Genomic DNA, 21452 nt, shown 5'->3' on the forward strand with positions numbered 1-21452 from the left:
GGAAGAAGCTTACCAGACCAGAGGAATGCAAGTGAGAGCCAGCCCTCCAGATTTCCTCATCTCTACCCTACCCCCACCAAAAATCCCACCATAACAACAAACATGCAAATCCACAACCACGAAGGTGCTAATAGGGAGTTACCCAGCATCCCCAGAATCCTGAACCCACTGCTTCCAAGACTCTTTCACTGACATCACTACAGATGGCCTTGAGTATTTTATCTGAGAAGCCTCTATAGAAGTCAACACTTTTGCTGCAAATTCCTTGTTCAGACAAAGTGGTCAAGCCTTAAACTAGTACTCTGATTCTACCAACATCAATATCACAAAAAAACCTAAAAGGGGAAGAATATAAAATAGTCAATCTCCTCCAACACTGAAGAAAGCTCTTTCAGCCTGAGGATCAGCCATCTGTTCCCTAGCTCTAACTACAGTTTTCCTCTCCTTAGTGGAAGACATACTCCCAGCACCTTAGCAATTCTTTTGCTTGCCACAGAGTAGTTTTTGGATGCTTCTCTTCCCCACAGCATGTTCAGCAGCTCATAAAGAAGGGGAAATCATCCTCCTCCACTGTAATAAAGCACTCCAGCCACTCTTCATATGAGGAGCCTAACAGCAAAAATTAGAATCAAACAGAACAGTTCCTTCCAACCATAACAGCAGGAAGGGAGAGATTAGTAGATTTTCATCCCTGTATTACATGTGAGCAAATGGCATGACTAGTGTGTCATCTGTGGTGTCTAAAGAGGATCAGCTATGTACTGAAGATCAGAGTTGACTTTAGTGACACTTTTTATGATGCATCATGTGTGAAACACCACAAAGCCAGCAAAATGATGTTGAATGAACTGGCAATAGCAAAGCACCAGTCTGCTCGTGTCAGAAAGGTAGCTGCAAAATAAAACTCATTAGCCAGGAAATATTCCAAATATTAACAGTCTTTAAGACTTTCATGCTTTTCCAGATCTGAAAAAAAGGGACTCTACACCTGTTTGAGAGGCTAAAGTCTATAAAAACAAACTGTTAGGGAAACAGCCATGACCAATACCACAGCTCACTAACTTCATATTCCAGACTAAATTACCACAGTATAATGATAGGTATTAAAGGCAGATTGCACCAAAAAGGAATTCTGATTAGGTTACGACTTTGTTTTACTTAACTATTTTGCTGATCATTCTGATTTTGAAACAATGAATCTGACATTACATTTGGCTGAGATACAGGTTTCCTTATATTCTTTAACCTTGATGTTAGCCAAATATACAGAAACAGGACCTCATAAAGCTCACCTGTTTTTTCTGCCATCAGACATGGTAAAATCCAGGTAGGGCAGTGTGCACCAGACACCTCTAATGAACCTGCATCACAAGCCATAATCTCATAAGGGATGCTCTCTAAGCTACAGATTATCAAACCACAATGATATGCACAAGTACAGCCGTAGCTGACGTCAAATTTTAGAGCAGAATTTCCCAGAGCAGTCCCAGGTACCACTTTTCATTGTGAGAAGCTGGTACAGACACAGACCTCCAGGCGAACATGAAAAGTCAAAGCACGTAAGATTTTGCTCCTGATCCTTTGTCCCTGCATAATGCTAGGTCCACCTACACTGATAAAAAGACTGATACCATAACCTAGATGAGAATATGCTAATTAAAAAAGGTGAGGTGCCTGGTCAAATGGGTAAAGAAGCCTGTGTTCATGTTCTTTACTGCTGCAACTCAACTCTTTCCAAAGTCTGAGTTAGTATCTGCAGTGTATTGTAAGCAAGCCCTTGTAATGGAATTCATTGCTGTTCCAAGGATCAAAAGGTAGATTCTTTTACAAATGGAAATCAGAGTTTACAAATTTTGGGGAGAAGAGTCTTTGAGTCACTGGCTCAAAATTTACTTGCAAAAATATCTAGCTACTTATTGTGAAGCAAATACAGATTGAGAAAATGCCCTTTTAAAAGAGCAATTATTTTTTATTACTACTGCATATAGTTTAAACACCTCTGTAAAATGCTTACTTGATTCATTTACACATCTACTACTTGTAAATGATACAAATCTATTACTGAAAAGCAAAAGAGATTAATTCAGCAGATACATTCTTCCTCTTCCATCTCTTATTCTTTCTAATGAGACTGGAGAAAGAAATGAAGTCAACAAAAGCTTCTCAGTTACATTTATAAATGCTGGAAATATAAGTAAATATACTCAATATTCAATTCCAGTAAATTCCTCATGAATTTGAGAATTTGACATATGTTTTCCTCCATGGATTTTTTTCACTTAGCATCTTTGGCAACTGTGGAAACAACTGTAAAACTAGTTGCCACACAACATATCAGAAGTTTCACAAGGGTTAAATCAGTATCCTGTCATACAGTATCCTATCAGACAGGGATGAATAACAGATGCCTAGAAGGCAGAAGAGTAATGTGGAAAGCATACAAAGTCAGGTGCTCAGGACACTCTCCTAGGCTCTGGAACTTCCGGAGCCAATGAAGGTATTTCTTGGGCCAGAAGATCAGACTGAGCAAGTTCCAACAATAAGAACTTGGGTGTGGACTTGTAACGTATCCAACTATTTTTAATTAAAAGAAACAAAACAAGCTGCTCTTACAAGGTTACTTCTAGAGACTGAAAGGGTATGCCTTTTGTGCCCCATTCTGAAGAAAACACTATTTTCCTTACACAAAGGAAGCCTGCATGATGTACAAAACGAAAGAATTAGCGAGTAGAGCATTTTTCTTGTTTTGCACAAGACCAGCTGAGTGACACAGGCAGGTGGCTTCTTTGCCTGAAGATAAAGAGTGGCTGAAGCACATACATTTGCATTCTCAAACATATCTCCAATTCAGAAAAGCGAAAGAAAACAGCAGGGTTTTGCTTTTGTATATGTACTAACCTACAAATCAGTTGTTTCTCAGCTTCTAGATTTCACTACCTTTTAACAAATAGAGAAAGTTTCTTGATATTAGACTTGACAAAAGGTTGGTGTCCATGTAACATACTAAATAGAGCAAGTGCCCCATTTTATGTTAGGAATCTAACTTAGATTCCATACAACAAAATCATGCATTTTCCTAACAGTTATCAAAACCACATATGCAAGTAGTAGAGTTTATCCAACAATGTCACTAAGCATGATTGGAATGCATCTAAGAGTGTAATGAACTTCTGACAGCATTGTGCAGTCTAGCATGATATGTGAACAAAAGCTGAGGCAGATTTGGATAAAATGTCAATTTACTGTCAGCAATTTCTCACATTCAAAAAATTCCAAGGGAAATGAAGTTTCCTTTTACATTTCCTCAAACTCTCACAAATTAGAAGTGTATCAAATGTACTGTGTAAACATTTGGATGTACATTGTAGGCAACTTACAGGTCCTTTCACTAGTTGTAAATGTACTTTAAATGTAGGAAAAATTGTGATCTGAATAAATTTTCTAGTTGCTAAAATTCTTCACTATTTATTGTATAAAAGATTCGAGTTCTTGAAGAAAAAAGACCATTTTGCTAATCTTATATCAACCTTATGTTACTTGAAGTAACTCCCATGGTTTTAAGGACATTTATATCTACTGTATATCTAGTAGATGCAAACATTTCATCTATAGCTCAGGAAAACTCCCAATAGCTACACTGTTAAGAATATAATTTCTCCATTCCCTTACCATACTAGCCTTCCCCTAAGTTTTACAGCAATCAAGCCTTACAAGGGTGTAAATCAGTTTACACTGCAGTATAGCACATTCATTATATGCTTTGACTTTCTCAATGCCCCCTTTTCATTTGTCTTCTTGTTCTCAGTTCATGTAATCAGAAGTATAACTGTAGGCAGTGCAGTCTAGATTCACAGGGAGATAATCAAAGCTACATGAGTTAAGTATGCTCCTTATGTTACTTAAAGTAACATAAGGTCTCCACACCTGCAAGATGGTCTTAATATTTGAACATTGCCAAGAAATTGCTTTCAAGCCCAGCTCAAGCTCTCACAGAATATCCTGCCAAATACTAGAGCGCAAAAACAAGAAACATAAAAACATTACAAAAACCCCCTAACGAAAACCCTTCAAAGGAAATGCAAAATGAGATTGTTTATCAACATAAAACTGAAATACAGAACTTCAGAATACTGTCCTGCCAATGAGAAAATTTTGCCTGAGAATGGGACATTGCTCAAATTAGGTGAACCTCGATTCACCACAGAAGAATATATTGATGAAGGATTAAAATATTACTGTAACCAAAAGTATAATTTCATACACTACCTAGCATTTCTATGAAACAGGGGTTGGATGTCAACTTCACCAAAAACAATTCCACATTTAAAAAAAATTTTGATAACCAGTTATAACTTATATTGTGGTAGTATCCTAAAATACTCAATACCCAAGAGCTTCATTATCAAGTTACTTCTACTAAAAATTTAGTTTTGCAGAAGTTAAACTTTACTTTTGATACAGTCAGAGTTGAATTACCAAAGATGAAGGCAATATGTTGAGATCTGTGAAGATCCATATTCTCCCAAAAAGCAGGTACAATAACTGAATGTAAATAACCCTGTAAAAGTATTCTTCAGCATTCACCCCAGGTGGCCATCTGTAATATCTCTAATATGAACACCTATCTTAAACACAGAAAGTCATATAGATAACGACTGTTCTGCCAAAATAGCCTCTAAAAAACCAACTCCCAAAGCTATGGAGGAGACATAATGGTTACTGTTTGTAGGTTACAACACCTCAGTTATTCCTATTTAACAACAGGGGAGAGGAACTGTTTAAAAGTGAGAATACAAGGAACATAATTGAGGTAAAAATAAAGTCAGCTAGTTATGGAGCTGGTTTTAGGTGGAAGGTTTTTTTTCTTGTTTTCTTTAAAGCTCTGAATCTTAGATACCCAATATGTTGCAGAATTTGTTCCAGAAAACTATTTGCGTTGCTTCAGAAACACAAGAAAAAGGCTTACATATTAAATAACCAAATGAGTTTTCCACACTTAGTCCAAGCAGTTCCCTGGCAAAACGATATGGGAGAACCTGCCTCAGTTCTATCCCATTCCCAGAGGCCTAATGTATACAGAGAATATTTGGGATCTCTTGAAGTGAGCTAAAGATTTGCATATCCTTTTGCATATCCTAACATACAGCATATATTTATTTTGATAAATTTCAGATTACCTGGACTGCCTTCAAAGAGGTAGAATATGGTAGTATTTCCTTTATATTAAAACAGCATTAAAAAAACTTCCAAGTGTGATACACCAGAAGCATAATGCCATTGTAATCTCATCTCCAGGTGGAACACAGGAAGTATATCTACAGTACACATTTATCAATTTAATATTGGTTTTGACTTTCTGAGATCCTTAGATAAAGTAACTTTTATTAAATATTATTCCTGCTTAAGTTGTCATGTTTTTGAAACATCTGATTAATCCCACAAACTCTTAGCAGACCAAAAATGTCACAGGAAAAATGGCTTGACTTACAACTGAAAATAAATATTAAAACTTTCTTTAGCCTAGGTATGATACATGGTAATAGCTCAGCATAAACATGAACGAACACATTTGCTCTGCTAAATGCTATATGCTACCTATTAACAAAACACCCTTTGGATATAGTACTTATTCAGAAACTAAATATGCATTTCATGCCTTTTCTAAAATCCATTAATAACAAAGACAGAAAAGACAGAATTTGAATGTGAAAACCCTGTCTGTTTTAAAAGGCAAAAAGCTTGTAAGTTTCAATCTACATTATTTGACTTCCAAGGTGCTTGGCACCTGCAGCTTGTTCCCACCATAAGGCTGGGTTACTCAGCATTTCAGAGTTGGTTCACAGATTTCAAACTAAACTTCAGGGCTCCATATCTAAACCTTTTCTAGAGCAGCTTTTGACAACTTACTTAAGTTTTAATAAATGAGAAGAAGATTTCTACCTGAGACTATGACCCAAATGACAAGAGATAAATTAGTTATATACTGCTACAAAAAAAAACCCACCCAAACCAGAAAAGGAACACACAATGAATCAAGATCTAACACACAGGGTCCTTATTTTAATTGACAGAAGGCAGCAATCCTCCAGTGCAGTTTTGCATGTGTTGTAATGAGTCATTCCCAAATAAAAGAATTGTGCTACTTTTAACACTGTATTAGATCTATACTATTTCTTCAGTGCTTTTAGCTCTGACAAGAAAAGCTTACATAAAAAGCTGAAATATAATGAAGAACAAGGAAGTATTCATGACACTGTCTTGGATCTACTTGTAGCAAGGGGAAATAAATCACCTTTGGAACCCACAAAACAAAGCAGCACATGTAGCTTTCCTCAGATAAGCATGCAAACTCTGGATAACCTTTAAAAGATATTTCAGAGAGCATCAACTTTATTCATGGTGGAAAAAAGGGCACAAAATACATTTACAATATCAAAGTCTGGAATTACTATAAACTGAAAACTTTTACAATTTTTATAAGAAAATAAACTCAAATCAATAGGTAAGTTTACAGTAAATCTAACAAAAAGTACACTCCTCTACACTTTGAATTTGTACTGCACTCACTGGCATAATTTATTAACTATAACCTAATTTTCATGTAGCAAAGAAGCAGTAGAGTAGGGCTTACCACTAGGGATTTTGCTATTTAATTTAGAAACTCAATGTTCTCTTACCTAAGACCAGTTACTAACATTAGGAAGAACAACAACATAAACACACAACATCAAAAGCTAAAGGAAATTTTGAAGGAAAAGGGAAGAGGGGGCAGAGTAATTTATTCTGTCTTTAATCAGAAGTAAAGCCACAATTTTGTTAGACTGAGCACAAACATTCTGTAAAATAAGGCATTTTCATATAGCTTCATTATTTAGTGACATTTACATTGGGTTTTTTGTATAGGCATTATTTCTGGAAGGCTACTCTGTGCAAACAACATACAGTTATGGCTTCTTGACTTTCAGAAAGAGAAGTATACACCATCTCAATACACAGGAGCTTCCTTGCACACCTTTGTAGTCACCACACTGTACAACAGCCTTTCCAACAGAAAAGGGTACTATATTTTTATTAATAATCTGTGGTTATCTGTAAACAAAACAGCCTTTCATCCAGCAGCAGTGCTGGCTGAAGATGGGGGAAGCAATGATGTGCAAAGGCACATCTGGGCTGTTTTCACCCTTCCAGGCTGAACTGGTAACAAAACATTTGAAATGCCTTCACTGCCACTTACATTGGTCAAATTATCAGTCGTTACAGAGGCTGTATCCATCAAAACCAACTCCAGAACCAATTTTGACTTTTGGGAAGAAGAGGGCTACCTATACACAGTAACCAGTTAATAGTAAGACAAGTTAAAACTGAAGTAGTTCTCAGAGGAACTGATTAAAAACAGGTACATTGATGAAATTGGTTAATTCCTTCCTCCTCCCTTTTGTTTAATGGAAATAGCAACCAGCTGCAAAGCAGAGAGCACGGTGCTAGGTTCCTGGAGGCTGTTTGCTCTCCTTGAGGCTGTATTTTCATAACTCAACATTACTGTTCTAGTAATTGCAGATCCACTGTCAGTTTTTTTGCCACCAAAGCAATAGTAAAGTTGATATGCTGGGGTACATGCTCCCTGATGTGGGTTAAGTTCAAGCAGAAAGGTGATCTCAGCTCAGGACATTAGGTTTTAGACTTACAACAGTCCACTTGGCAGAGCAGCTGTACAAGTACCTAAAAAGTACAAGTATCTACATCATCAAAACCACAGCAGCTGACAGGTCGCTACACGATGCTTAAGACTGAGTACAGCAGTTCTTTGTAACACATAGGTCAATTACATTCACAACCTATTAATCTAATCTATGTATACAACCTTCTCCATCAGCTTTAAATGCTCTTGTTATTTATTTTCTGGGTTTGGTTTTTTGTTTGTTTCGGGGTTTTTTTTTAGGTTTGTACAACTGAACAGATCAAAAGACTTTTCAACTTACTGTTCATGGAAGTCCAGCATTGGTGGCTCAAACCGGAGAGGTCGGCAATTTCCCCGATACAGGGATACACTGCAAGAAAAATTGAAATGCTGTAAAAGACACTATTAAAGGACAAATTTTTATTCCCTACCCATATCAAATAGCCCTTTCTTAGCAAAATGTTCATTAACACTAATAAAGCAACTAATTAAAAGAAGAAACAAACAAAACAAACTTGTCCTGTCAGAACACCGTAATTTTACATGATTATGTGGTGTCTCCAACAAAGATTGTGCAAGAGCACATATCTTGAAAATGGACATAATTGAAGTGCAAACCTCTCCTCCATATAATGATGGCTGAGTGAAACAACACACTAAGTAAGTTTACATCACCTTTCATAGCAATGTCCAAACATTGCTATGAAAGATGTCTTGGATATTGTCCAGCGTGCAACAGTAATTTACATATACATCATGAGTTTCTCTAGCTACTCCTATACTAGTACATAAACAATCTTGGACCCATTTGATGGTACTGGGGCCACATTAGAAAACAGCCAATACTGTTCAAAACTTGTAATATCCAGAAGACAATGACTCCGCTCTGGAAACATTGCTCAGCTTTGCCTATACCAACCTCCCATGGGAAACACTTTGGGAAAATTCTAGTAGATATAGACCAAAACTTAAATAGCACTTGAACAATTCAGCAGTGAAGCCAACAAAGTACCTGGAAGCATTTTCTACTACTGCTAATTTAATCAGTACAGTTATATGGAGCACAATCAGTAACCCACAACAAAAAAAATTTAGTAAAAAATATGAAGTAGTTTCACTGACTGAAACATTTTTTATTATTCAGAATGATGTGATTGTGACCACAGTTAAACATCTCTGTAACTCTAACACTTTATTCTGGGCTGAGTAAAAAATCCTATTCATACAAAAAACAATACAGAGACATAACATAAAAAAAAAGAGGAAGGCGGAAGGCTAAAGACAGAGCTGGAGCCACTTGAGCTGGGTAAGGAAAGCTTCTCCACAAAACCAGTTCTGCCCAGAACTACGCAGTTCTGCCTCAACAAGAAGGAGCAGCCAGGGAAGAGGACAGACACATGTGGCTCATTTTATGGAACCTGACGCTTTGAACAAAAATCAATCCAATTCCATCCAACACAATTCCAGGAAAACTAATTTCTGATCAAATTCAGATGTCTTTCCATACTCCAGAACCACTTCAACAAGGAAGGCATTTACAGGAGTAAAAGTTTAAGAATAGGTTAGGAAATCCTAATTGTATCCTTTAATTAAAATCAAATCAAAAGCTTTTTAAATGAAATTACGTCTCAATGACTCACACTAAAACCCCATGACTGAATCTTCACAGTTCAAGTATAATACACAGCATGCTAATAAATTTCCAGCTCTCTATGTTTGGATGTCATAGCATCTTCAATGCTACAGAGCCTTGTCACTAAAAATAGCTTTGGCCATATAAAATTAATAAAACACTATCAGGGCTTAGTACATTGAGTCAGCCTTAGTATATACTTAAATGTGTGTGTGTGTTTGTTTACATATGCCATGTGTGTGCACATCACAGTACAACAGAACTGAAGATAGAAAAAGACATTAATAAAAAAAACTGTATCTAGATCTGCAAGAAAAAATTAAAATTCTTGCTACTATTAAGTGTGGCTGTGACACATTACAAATTGTTGTCAAATTGGAGAGTGCTTGGGTACACCTTCTCAGGCCAAAGACAAACTTTGTAGAACAAATGCTCAACAAAATGAAGTTTACAGAGACACTGGACAAAGGAGAAACAACTGGAAAATTATACTAGCAGTTGGGTTTTGAAAGGCTAAAACAAGTGGACAGTATGGCTTCAGAGTTTACAGTCCAATTTTAAATACCATTTAAAGTGCATTTCTAAATGAAAGAGGCCAAAAAGCTCATGTACCTCCATTGTCAAGATAACGCTAAACAGAAACCACTCATCTTAAAGTGATCCTAAAAATAATTCTGTCCATTTCTTCCAAATTAAAACTCTGAACAGCCAGACAGCACCTCTTTTGTATTGGTAATTATTGGTAGAATGACATATCCATTCCTTTTATGGAAAAAAATTCAAAAATATTTACACTATTTATAAAAGTGATAATTAATATCTTTATTTCAAGTGCATTGAAAATATTGTCAAGACTAACTCAACCTAACTTGAACAATCAGGACATACTCAATTCTCCACATACATGTAAAGTTTAGGCAACATTTTCTTGGGCCACAGAGCTACATTATCCTGGAAAGCCAGTTGGACAACACAGAATTTTTAAATGGGCCAAGTTCGGTAAAGGCAATGACATCATAATGAATGCCAACTATTAAAATAAAAGTAACAACTGTAAGATTAAATTGTAATAAGATTCAAACAGGGACAAGCAATATTGGGATTCATAAACTTTGCCTACTGAAAGGCCCAACATGAGTCAACTTGCAGGAGACTAGAAAATGATGATAATGTCTGCTCTGCTGGGCACTTGCTCACCAAAGGCTGGATACACCCATGGGTAGGGCAACTTTACAGCATAATGACATGAAGTTAATTACTATTGCATGCATGAAGAAATATGGCTCCCGGTCTTATATCACAATTTAAACATTTCTCCTTCCCTACCCCTCCAAGTTTTCTAACTTTAAAGAGAAGAACAACATGAAAAAGAAAAGATGCATCTGGATGAGAGGACTGCTTATACCTGCCAACAAGCACCAGCAGACTAAAGAACTGGCCAGGAGTTCATCTGAACCCATGACTTAAATGTTCTCAACATTTTTTTCCTTCTGTAAGATTTTGATTTTAAAAATGAGACTTGAGAGTGAACTACACAGAGTCCCCAGCAAAATTATTATCTTCCCTGTTCCATCCACGGTGTGCCTGAGTGGGCATTTACCTCTACTACAAACTAAGGTACTGCCACTACTCAGAAGCAACCTACTACCAGATGCAATTCACTGAAGTGCAGCTTCATGTCTCAGTAATGTTAGTCACAGATGCTTGTCATTAAAATGGTCAAAATAGCAATGCCTGCAAACACTGTAGCTGATATGGGTGTCCATCTGTGCTGAGCCCCAATATTCTTCTGTGTTAAGGACATTCTGCAGAACTTCTATAATGCTTTGCTTTCTATCACAGAGTACGAGGCACTCAATTTTAGATAATCAATGTGCATCTCTGCCTTTGGAGATGAAAAAAAGGCTTGTCACACACAGTATTTAAAGATTTCTGCAAGTTGGGCAGCAACTGTGTTCTCTGTATCCTCACTTTACCTTTCTTGCTGTTCTGTGATTTCTGGAGGAGTTCTGTGCTCTGTGGAATCTTATCTGTAACATCTTTAATTGCTACCGTGGAAAATTCAAATCTAAGCATACTCCACATGTATTTCTTCCCACATTACTTCAGCAGTTGTTTAAAGGGTTTTATTTCCTCTCTTGTGCCATAAATTGTGAAGAAATAAAGACAGCAGCATTAAGCTGTGAAACAGCAAGGAATCTCATGATTTTACGTAGCAACAAGAACTCTTAGAAAGCCGCTACTTTATTTCTTTTACCACAAAATCAAATAAAAGCGTATCTAAAAATAACTATGTGAACCTTTAAAATGACAAATTGGCAAATACTTCACAGTGGGTACGTTTGTGCCAGAATCCTCGAAAGAGCCACTGCAGACATTTTTAGCTAAAAATGCTCTGTAAGTAATCTGAGAGCATCCACAACTTGTTAATATTTAAAAATAAGGCTGAGCTGCATGTATCACAAAATATATTTTAATTTTAAAAATTAAATTATTTTAGAAACATGCATATTAATCACAGGTTCAGTAAGAAAGTGAACTCCCACAAAATGATTGACCAGTTGAGTATCTAGCAGTAGCTGCTGCTATAAATGCAGATGAATAAAAAGATAGCAACAATTTTTTTCATTAACTACCCAGATAGTAGCTGGCTCAGATATGTCAACATTAACCCTGTATCAGGAAAACACACTCATATCAGACAAAGTTCAAAGCTAACAAATTCCAAGGGGGAATGTCTAGGGAAAGAACACGGAAAAGCTTGAATAGATGCACTGTAACCTGACCATGGGCACGAACAAACTGAATTAAATTGCTAGTTCACTTCCCTCCTTCCAATTAGTGCTAAAAAGTAGATCAGAGAACTGAATAAACAGTCTAAACAGGGAGAAAATGTCAGCAAGCTTTATCAAGAAGATATTATAATCTCTGATATGGACAAGGAAAGACAAGTGATCTAGAGAAGTTAAGTATTGTTTTTAGCAATGCCATTGAAAAAAAATCACCTAGAACAATACTTAAAGGGAAGATTGATGTAAAACCAGTAACAGAAGTGAGACAGAAAAACAAGAAGCAAATTTTGTATTTACTATGTAACATGGTATCAGGGAGCTTGTGATCCAGATCTTCACCACACAGCGACTAAACTTCAAATAGGTCAGTGCTCTGACTGGACTATTTCTTTTCAAATCTCTAAACCAGTGTTTTATTTAAAACACACTCTAGAGCACTGATGTTTCCAATACAGAAAGTAATCTTCTTAGCCAAGAAATTAAAATAAAAAATCCTGCAGGCAATTGAGTCCATGGCCTCAACCTCAAGAACCACTGAATTGAGTTGTTTTCTGGGAAACAAAAATATTGCAACTAATCTATGGATGCCAATATAAGCATTTTCTTTCTGCCATTGAGATGCGATGATTTAAACAAGATGCTATTCCATTTAAAGAATCTCTGTAATGTCTGGCTCTACCCAAGACATAGAATACACTAATCATTGTTATCTTTAGTTCAACTGTCATTCCTATAAATTCATGTTCTCATACTAGCAACCTGATTGACATACTGCAGCACACAGCCACAGCTGTTTGCATTCCTGTCCACAGCTGGAGATTTCATGGGTTTTTCAAAACTTGCAAAAAAGAAGGATCTCAAGCCCAGAATTAAGCAACTATACATATAGTAAAATAGGAACTGATCTGAAATGGAAAAGTCTTTTACTAGATTTCCTGAAAAGGAACAGAAAACAGGTCATGGGAAAAAACATAGCTGTATTTACTGAAAATACACTACAACAGTTTGTTGAATGCTACTGTACAAGAAACAAGCTTCATTATTACTGATCAATGCATTCATTAAATAAACAAGAATATCTGATGATTCTCTAATGAAAAATTAGGGACCAGGGAAAAAAGAGGCCACTTATTTTCCTTCTCAGGTATTATAAATGACAAGTTCTTCAGTAACAGATTATGTCTTCAGGACAGGAGAGGACAAGATGGGGTCATGGGGTGTTTAGTCTGGAGAAAAGGAGGCCCAGACTCTTCTCCCAGGCAACCAGACACAGAAGAAGAGGAAATAGCCTCAAGTTGTGCCAGGGGAGATTCAGGTTGGATATTCAGAAAAAAAAATGATGCCTGTAACTTTGGTCACAGTTACAAGGTGCTTATACAGCTTTAGTTATAACAGATCAACATAACCTGAATTACAACTTTTCTATATCAATATAACCTGAATCATAGCTTTCTATACTAATATAACATCAGTTATAACTTTCTATACAATGTAATGGGTATTATATGGTTAATTAGCTGCTTAATGCTGAAGAGACAAAAAACCTCACCAGGTGGATAGCTTCAAACGTGGGTAAGTATAGTACTAATGAGAAATTGGCAAATGTAAAGCCAATTAGCCACAGAACAGAATTTAGACTGATTAGAGCCAGAGAGACCAAGGAAAACCATGACTGCGCATGCTCCGAAGACAAAGGTGAAAAGTTCAGATGCAAGGAAGACCTTGGGCCTTCATCAAGAGAAGATCCCCACGACCACCCAACTGGGCAGGCGCAAGCACAGTGCAAAAGAACTATTTATAACCATGAGATCATGTTGTGTAAATTAGTTCCAGGGTGTATATAATGATGCTATAGTGACATAGTAATACTAAGTGAAACTTACTGTATAAATAAACCACAGCACTTGACAAAGGTGGGTGAGCTAGGTGGAGAGATCCCCCTCACCTCCAGCGCTGCAATAAACAAATACCTGCTCTATAGACGCTGGTCTATGAGGGTTTTTTTCCAGCCTATATTTTGAGGCATGAAAATCATAACTGAAAGAGTGGTTAAGCATTGGAACAGCCTCCCTAGGGAAGAAGTGAAATCACCATCAAAAACCAAGTAAACATAGAACTTTGTGATATGGCTTAGTGGGCATGGTGGCACTTGGCTGAAGGTTAAGACTTGGTGATCTTGGAGGTCTTTTCCAAGCTTAATGATTCTAAGATGGGACAAAGGACAGCGGGGAAGAATCTATCAAAAATAACATCAAGTTTTTCTTCAAAAGGACACCATCAACTTTTGAAGCAGGCAAACCCACTTCTTCCTCAATAAACATAACTACAGTAAAATGATTTTTTTTTTTTTAAATCTACAAGCAGAGTCTCAGTTTAATTACACAGAATTGTGGCTAGCACAGGATTTTCCCATGAGAAAAGTTTTCTTGTGTTTTGTAAATAAAGATAAAGTTTGGATGTTGTTGGAACAGTGTCCCAGAACTTGGGCAGTGCAGGCCTGGCCAATCAGGCCTGGGGGAAGGCTTCTGACTGACCAATCTGGGTGACTTTTGGGAACTCTATATGTGTGATGAAATCAAAACAATAAAGGTCATTCCTTCTTGCCACTGAGAACTGGTGCCTTCATTACTCTGCTAGCTGCTCAACAGCGACACAGAATTACTCTGTGGTATACATTATAAAGTGAATTAAAGAATCCTTCAATTTTTTATTCCACATTTCTTCCTCATGAAGGGCCACAAAGATGATCAGAAGGACAAAGCACCTCTCCTACAAAGACAGGCTGGCAGAGTTGGTTGTGCTCAGCCTGGAGAAGCGAAGGCTCTGAGGTGACCTTAGGGCACCTTTCAGTACCTAAAACAGGCTACGAGAGAGGTGGAGAGGGACTTTTCACAAGGTCATTTAGTGATAGGATAAGGAAGAAATGGCTTTAAACTGAAATAGGGCAGGTTTACATGAGATATTAGGAAGGAATACTTTACTGAGAAAGGTGGTGAGGGACCGGAACTCTGCCCATGGCAGTGGGATGGAACTAACTTATCTTCAAGGTCCCTTCCAACCCAAACCTTTCTATGATTTAGCTGTTCAATACTAAAAACTGGTTCACATTTCAGTTTCATTTCCTCTGTATGAGAAAAATAGGAAAAAAAAAAAATCACATGATTTGTATTTGATCTTTTTTACACTAAACCTTTATTATTCTTATGAAAAGTATCACAAATCCTGCAACCAAAGTCTGTATTAGACTTTTAGAAAGATGCTTACCTTTTCTGTTGATATGAACTGAGGCCCAAAGTTGTCTCAGTCTGTAAAAGGAAAAAAAAATTTAAATTAAAGACACTGACAGCATTATACTTCCAGCAGGGGAAAACCCCCAACCTAACAACCTGGCAACTGCAACCAGTTAGTAAATCAGATCTTGAAAGACAAAAGGAGAAGGTCTGAACTGGAATGCAAATTGGCTTTTTCCAATTAAAGAAATTAAGTTTGGCCCTGGACAAGAACTGTGGTCAGTTCCAGTAGTAGGAATACCCACAAACTATAGAACAAGCAGCAATTTAACAACCTAAAAACCAAAAGAAGAAAAAAGTCCAGGAAATTATAACACTGTATGGAGCAAAAGAAAAACCTAGCACAGATATAAGAAACAAACTACAGAGAAAAGCATACAAAACAAGAAACAGTCCAGCAATTATCTCACTGATGTAATTTAACACCTAGACAACAAGGCTATAATCTCCATTTGACTAGGAAACATCATCTCTTTCTCTGCTAATGATCTTCTAGCCTCTATTATTCATACCCTTCCTTCCACTCTGCTGGACATTACAGTTAATTACCTGAAAACAAGGAGATTAGGTTGTCTAGGGATTTCCAATTAGTTTACTCTTGCCTAAGAAACACCAACTGGTTTAGAAGTCTGCATATGGAATGCCCTTATGATACAGCTAATGTTAAAAAATAGCAGACCTGGAAAACTTCTGTCTTCCCATAGCATTTGCAGATCAAATTGAGGATTTTAGTCCTCCTCTCAAAGAGAAATCATGGCCAAGTTGAATATTTATCTCCTGAGAGTGGGAAGAAAGCTCACAGGTCTGGTAATAGTCAATCGTGCACCTTGGCTCATCTGACACAGTTCACCTCCAGTACAAGAATGTCACTTGTTTGCAAGGGGAAGGCAAAGTTGTCATATCTCATTTCAGAACTAAAAATCAAGTCCCATTGCTGGACATTTCACTGACTTCTATTTCAGATACAAATTACACCTTTTTATCTTTATTTTTTCTAAGCTAAAATTATCTTTTAAAATAGTTTCTTAAAAAATGTCTTTACTTAAAATATAGATTCTTTTATTAAAATAATTTTTATTTTGCTATTTGAAGACACTTTTTGAAAATTTTATAATTACTCCTATTAAATCATTGAGTCTACAAACATTAATGTTTGATTCACGATCAATTCTGGATTGTAAATATTAGTGGTTCCAGATTTAAAATGAAGTTATTTGGTTTATTCATCCTCCAATTTGCATCAAACTAAAGAAAGCTGGAAGTGTATTATTTACCACTGTAAAACAAAGCTAATCTGTTTGTAACTTCAGGATTTATTTGCAATTTTGAAAGGCAACACAGCACATTCATTAGATTTTCTTGGTTTAAAACCTCTGAAATATAGTCAGACTGCCTTGCTAAAGGGATATTGCAGGAACGGGTTCACGTGAAACTACACTTTACAGTACAGAATAATCAGTGCAGTTTTTCCTCACTGAAGAAAGCACTAAAAAACATACTAAGTTGTTTCATACTGTGTTATTGTAATTTGAAAGTCAGCAAGCTTTCCTTTAAACCTACCTACTACATTTGTACTGTAACTAGGAAAACAGCCCATTTCGTATCCTTCATTAAAACACCATTATTTTAATGAATACAAAAAAAGCTTACATATCTTTCCATGTTTTCCTAACTAAGGTATACTACTCATATGCTGATAAAAATTTAGTTCAGCTTAACTTCTGATGTCACATTCCATTTTCTATTTCCACTAAGACACAGGTAAATACTTACTACTCTGAAACAATTTACAACAGGTTGTAAGAGAAATTCAATTAAAATGAAGAACAAAGAAATTTAAAATCAGTTTTAGTTAAGTGATTAATGTCTAAGCTACACAATGTTTTCTACCTAAAATTTTCTAGGAAGTACTCCCTAACAATTTAATTAGCTCTGAAACATAAAGAAATTAAACAGAAAAATGCAGATCTGTTCCTTCCATACCTTATATTTTCCTCAGACTGGAAAGACAAAAGTAAATCTTCCAGTTTTAACTGCCACACATTATTTTCTCAATTAAACAATGAGAAAACTCATGGAATGAGATAAGGACAGTGGGTGTTAGACTTCTGCAACACCACGTGTCTGCAAAGGTTTAGACTGGATACTAGGAAAAGGTTCTTCACCCAGAGCATGATTTGGCACTGAAATGAGCATTTAAGAAGTGTTTTGACAATGCTCTCACGAGCATGGTGTGAATCTTAGGGCTGTCCTGTGCGGAGCCAGGAGTTGGACTCGTTGATCCTTGTGGGTCCCTTCCAACTCGGAATATTCTGTGATTAGAATTCTGTGATTTCTTTATTTTGCTTTACCTATTGAAGTATCTTTATCTCATCCCATGAGTCTTCTCACTTTTATTCTTCAGATTCCCTTCACCCATCCCATTCCACAGGGGAAACTGAGCAAGCAGCTGTGCAGGGCTGAGCTTCTGCTGTGGTTAAAATCTCAACAATCAAACTAGCTCTGAAACTAACACACATATAAAACCATATATAAAACCCTGTAATCCTTACCAATATCCTTAAAAGCACATTAGTCACTAGAATTAAATAAAACCTTTCTTTCAAAAATGAAGGGTTTTTTTTTTTTTTCTTTCAAAACATAACTAAAGCACATAACATTAAGCTACCAGCAGCTACCTGACAGTCAGATGATGGAGCTAACAGGTTCAGATCCTGTAACAGAGCAACTGAAATAGCCATTACCAGCACTGTCCCATCCATGACAACTAGCTTTGGTTTTAACAAGACAGCATGTCCTATTAAGTTTTAAATCATTTCATAGAGAAAGTTGTTTGTTCTATGTACTCTTAAACATTGTAATTGCCTGTCAATACCCCTAATATTAGATTCAAAGACCCCACCCAGGCCAACTTTTAGACAGAGGGCAGCAAAGAACAAATTTAACTCCAAAAAAATGCAGAAACAAATAAAAGTACACATAACTCACAAAAGTGCAATTACTACATTGCCATGGATGTAGTTAACTGTTGGGAGTTGAATTATCTGACTGCACCAAGGTTTTCCCCTGTGTTCTGAAATTACAGATTTGCTATGAAAATATTAAGTCCAATATCTGTAGATCAGGTTTAATATCACAAATCACTCTGCTAAAACTGGTATTTTTAAGATTTATTTAAGAACAAAAATCCATCAAAGATTCATGCTTACAAGGAAAAGCCTGGTTTTTGCTTTCAGATGTCCATTAAACACAAGTAATATTATTATAAATTCATTTTAATTACACGTCTTGTTTTTTGAGCAGGAGCTGTTTGCTTTTTGGTTTGATTGTTTCTATGGGTATTTTGTTGTATGGATTTTGCTGGGGTTTTTTAAGTTTGTTTGGTTTTTTGGATCAGGGTCAATCAAGAGCAAAGAAATAGCATACCAACTTCAGCAGCCATAGCATCATGGAACCAAACCAAAAATAAATCTCATGTGGCAGTTTCTATAATTACCACTCATTTTTATGACACGTCAATCATTCAAGTCATGCAGTAAACAAAAACATACAACTGTGTTCGTTATAAGTCCTAAATACTTTTTTAAATTTGATCTTCAAGTATAATTGTATATCTATTGTGCTGCAGTCTCACCTGCTATTTTTTCTGTGTGACTGCACAAAACTGTCAAACAAAAATGCCAGAAACTAACGCCATGTTTAAAGTGTAATCCAATATTTAAAGTGTAGGTTGTGTTTAATTCTGTCGGCTTTTCAGGTAAAGAGAAATAAAATTATGCTCCTGAAAAAATTAAACAGAAATACAGCTTAGTTTTTTCTTCCATAATGGATACACTGTAAAAGAGTAAGATTACTAAAACATGTTTTATATGAAACATTTATTAAATCTTATCTGTATTGGAGAAGCATTGCAAACAATAATATTGCAATGTACAGATCAGGAAGTATGATGCATGTGCACACTATTAATATCTGAAGATATATAATAAGCTAAGTAACAGGGGAAAAAACGCCTTCAATTGGATTAATTTCCCAATCCAAATCCCTAACAACAAAAACTAAGGTCAGCACAAAAGAAACAGTAAAATATACAACTGAGTGGGAAAAAAGTGAGAGAGGGGAAAAATCACCCCTTTTACCACTACTGGGCATTTATGATCCTTCCACCCAAAGGGCTGTGTTCAAGTCTTGAAAACAGGTGACACTTTTTCTTTTTTTTTTTTTTTTTTTAATTTAAAGACAGCATACAACATTTAGGCTGTTGCTACTAACAGTATCATGCCTTAATTTAATATCTTACATAACCCTAGAAGGATTAAACTATAAACCAAGAGGATTTCAGAATAAAGATCTTGAGAAAACTTGCACAGAGTGAGCTAGAAAATTTGGAGGCAGTCAGCCAATGCCACAGTTTCAAGACTTAAGAATAGTTTCTCTCCACAAGCTTATATTCTCAAGACAGATTTCACAGAGAATCTGCACCTCAAAGTACAGTTTAAAGACTCAGTATAATTGTGGAAGACACCAGACAATAATCTTACATCCATGGAGAATCAAAACCCATACCTTACAGCCTGAAGGCTGACTCTAAAGAAATACCCATGGTTGTTAACTTCAGCCAGAACATAAAAACAAAAAAAATCCCACCAAACAAACAATCACAACCACCAAGTTAATTTTAATGTCTCACCAATTTGTTATAATAGCTATTCTTTACTTCTTGGTAAGAGGTCATATTACCTAGCACTACATTTCAGTCATCTAAACATAGGCACCTGCTGCCACTTGAGATAAATGTCCTAGGGCAGCCTGCCTGGTCCCAGACTGACGTCCAGAAGGACAGTTTCTCCTATGCTCTGTGCCATATCTGCCAGGTCCATGCAGATGCCCAGGACAGCCCCAAGACATCTCAAATGGCACGGGGTACCTATGTTTAAGCAAGTAAACTAGAGCTCAGAAGTCTTCAACAACAACAGTGGGGGCAAAGCAGGGAGGCAGACTCTCTTTATCAAGACCTGGGGTTTCCAGACACCAAGTATATTTCTTTAAGGTTAACAAAACTCTCAACAACCAAAGTTTTCTGTATTCCTACATAATAGAGTATCCATATCAATTTAAAAGACAGTTGCAGTCTGAAAAACTCAGAACATTTTATATCCTGCTATTTCATAGTAAGGCTGGTTCCTTCTTGTAGAAAATGTATATGCTGCTTGCAACTAAATGTTGAGAGACAGCTACAAAATTGATACATAGATGGCAGCTTAAATCTTCATTACTGCACTCAGGAGCTCTATGCTAATAATTAGTATAATTAAAAGAAATGTAATTAATGACAAGTCTCGCTTAAGGTAATGAAAAACTGAATGCCATAATGTAAAAGGTATCTGAAAGCGGCCTGAAGTAATTCTTGCAATGCTCTTTCATGACCCAAATTCATATAGCGAAAGAAAAACATCAGTTGACTGTAGCTGATGCAACACATGCTTTTGACATTGGCTTTGCAACAGTCACTCCTGAGCACCAGTTATTTTTAATCTAAAGCCTGGGGATGGCAATTCTTGTAGTACAAGAAGCAGAAGAACTTCAGCTGCTCACAAGCAATGGCAATGAAGTAAACTTACTCCATTATAAAATCACACACATGGGAAAGAAAGCACCAGAGGCCATCAAGTCAGCTATTGCTCAGGAGAGATCTCATCAGCGCAGCTTGTTCACAGCTTTGGCTCATCATATTTTGGGTATCTCAAAAGAGAAATTCTACAACTTCTTTTAGCAGCCTGGTCCATTGTTAAACCCTCAAGTTTAAAAGTAAGTTTTTTTTTCCTACATGGGTTTGGGAATCTGTGTCCAAAAATTCTCATCCTTCCACTGCACACAATGAAAAATGTGGTTTCCTTAATTTCACACTGCCCACAGCAATCAGTTTTCCACGTGGTCTTTTCTCCTAATGGCTGCAAATGTATATACTAATGTGAGAAGCCTTCCAGCTCCTGATCATTCTGTATTCCTCTGAAGTGCCTGCTCCAGTATGTCAGTGCCTTCCTCACACTGGGTATCCC

At 36.5% G+C, this 21452-nt stretch overlaps 1 protein-coding gene across 1 annotated transcript in view; it reads right to left on the reverse strand.

Annotated features, from left to right (window-relative positions):
- Positions 1-21452, reverse strand: part of TMEM131 (transmembrane protein 131) — a 93329-nt gene that overhangs the window by 48016 nt on the left and 23861 nt on the right. The window contains exons 3-4 of the mRNA XM_085055387.1: positions 15368-15408; positions 7980-8048 (exon numbers count right to left, since the gene is read on the reverse strand). Of these exons, the coding sequence (XP_084911513.1) occupies positions 7980-8048; positions 15368-15408 (110 nt within the window). The remainder of the gene's footprint in view (positions 1-7979; positions 8049-15367; positions 15409-21452) is intronic.

The sequence above is a fragment of the Lichenostomus cassidix genome, chromosome 1 (genome assembly GCF_008360975.1).
Source record: "Lichenostomus cassidix isolate B80296 chromosome 1, HeHo_3.0, whole genome shotgun sequence".
In the NCBI taxonomy this organism is placed as follows: domain Eukaryota; kingdom Metazoa; phylum Chordata; class Aves; order Passeriformes; family Meliphagidae; genus Lichenostomus; species Lichenostomus cassidix.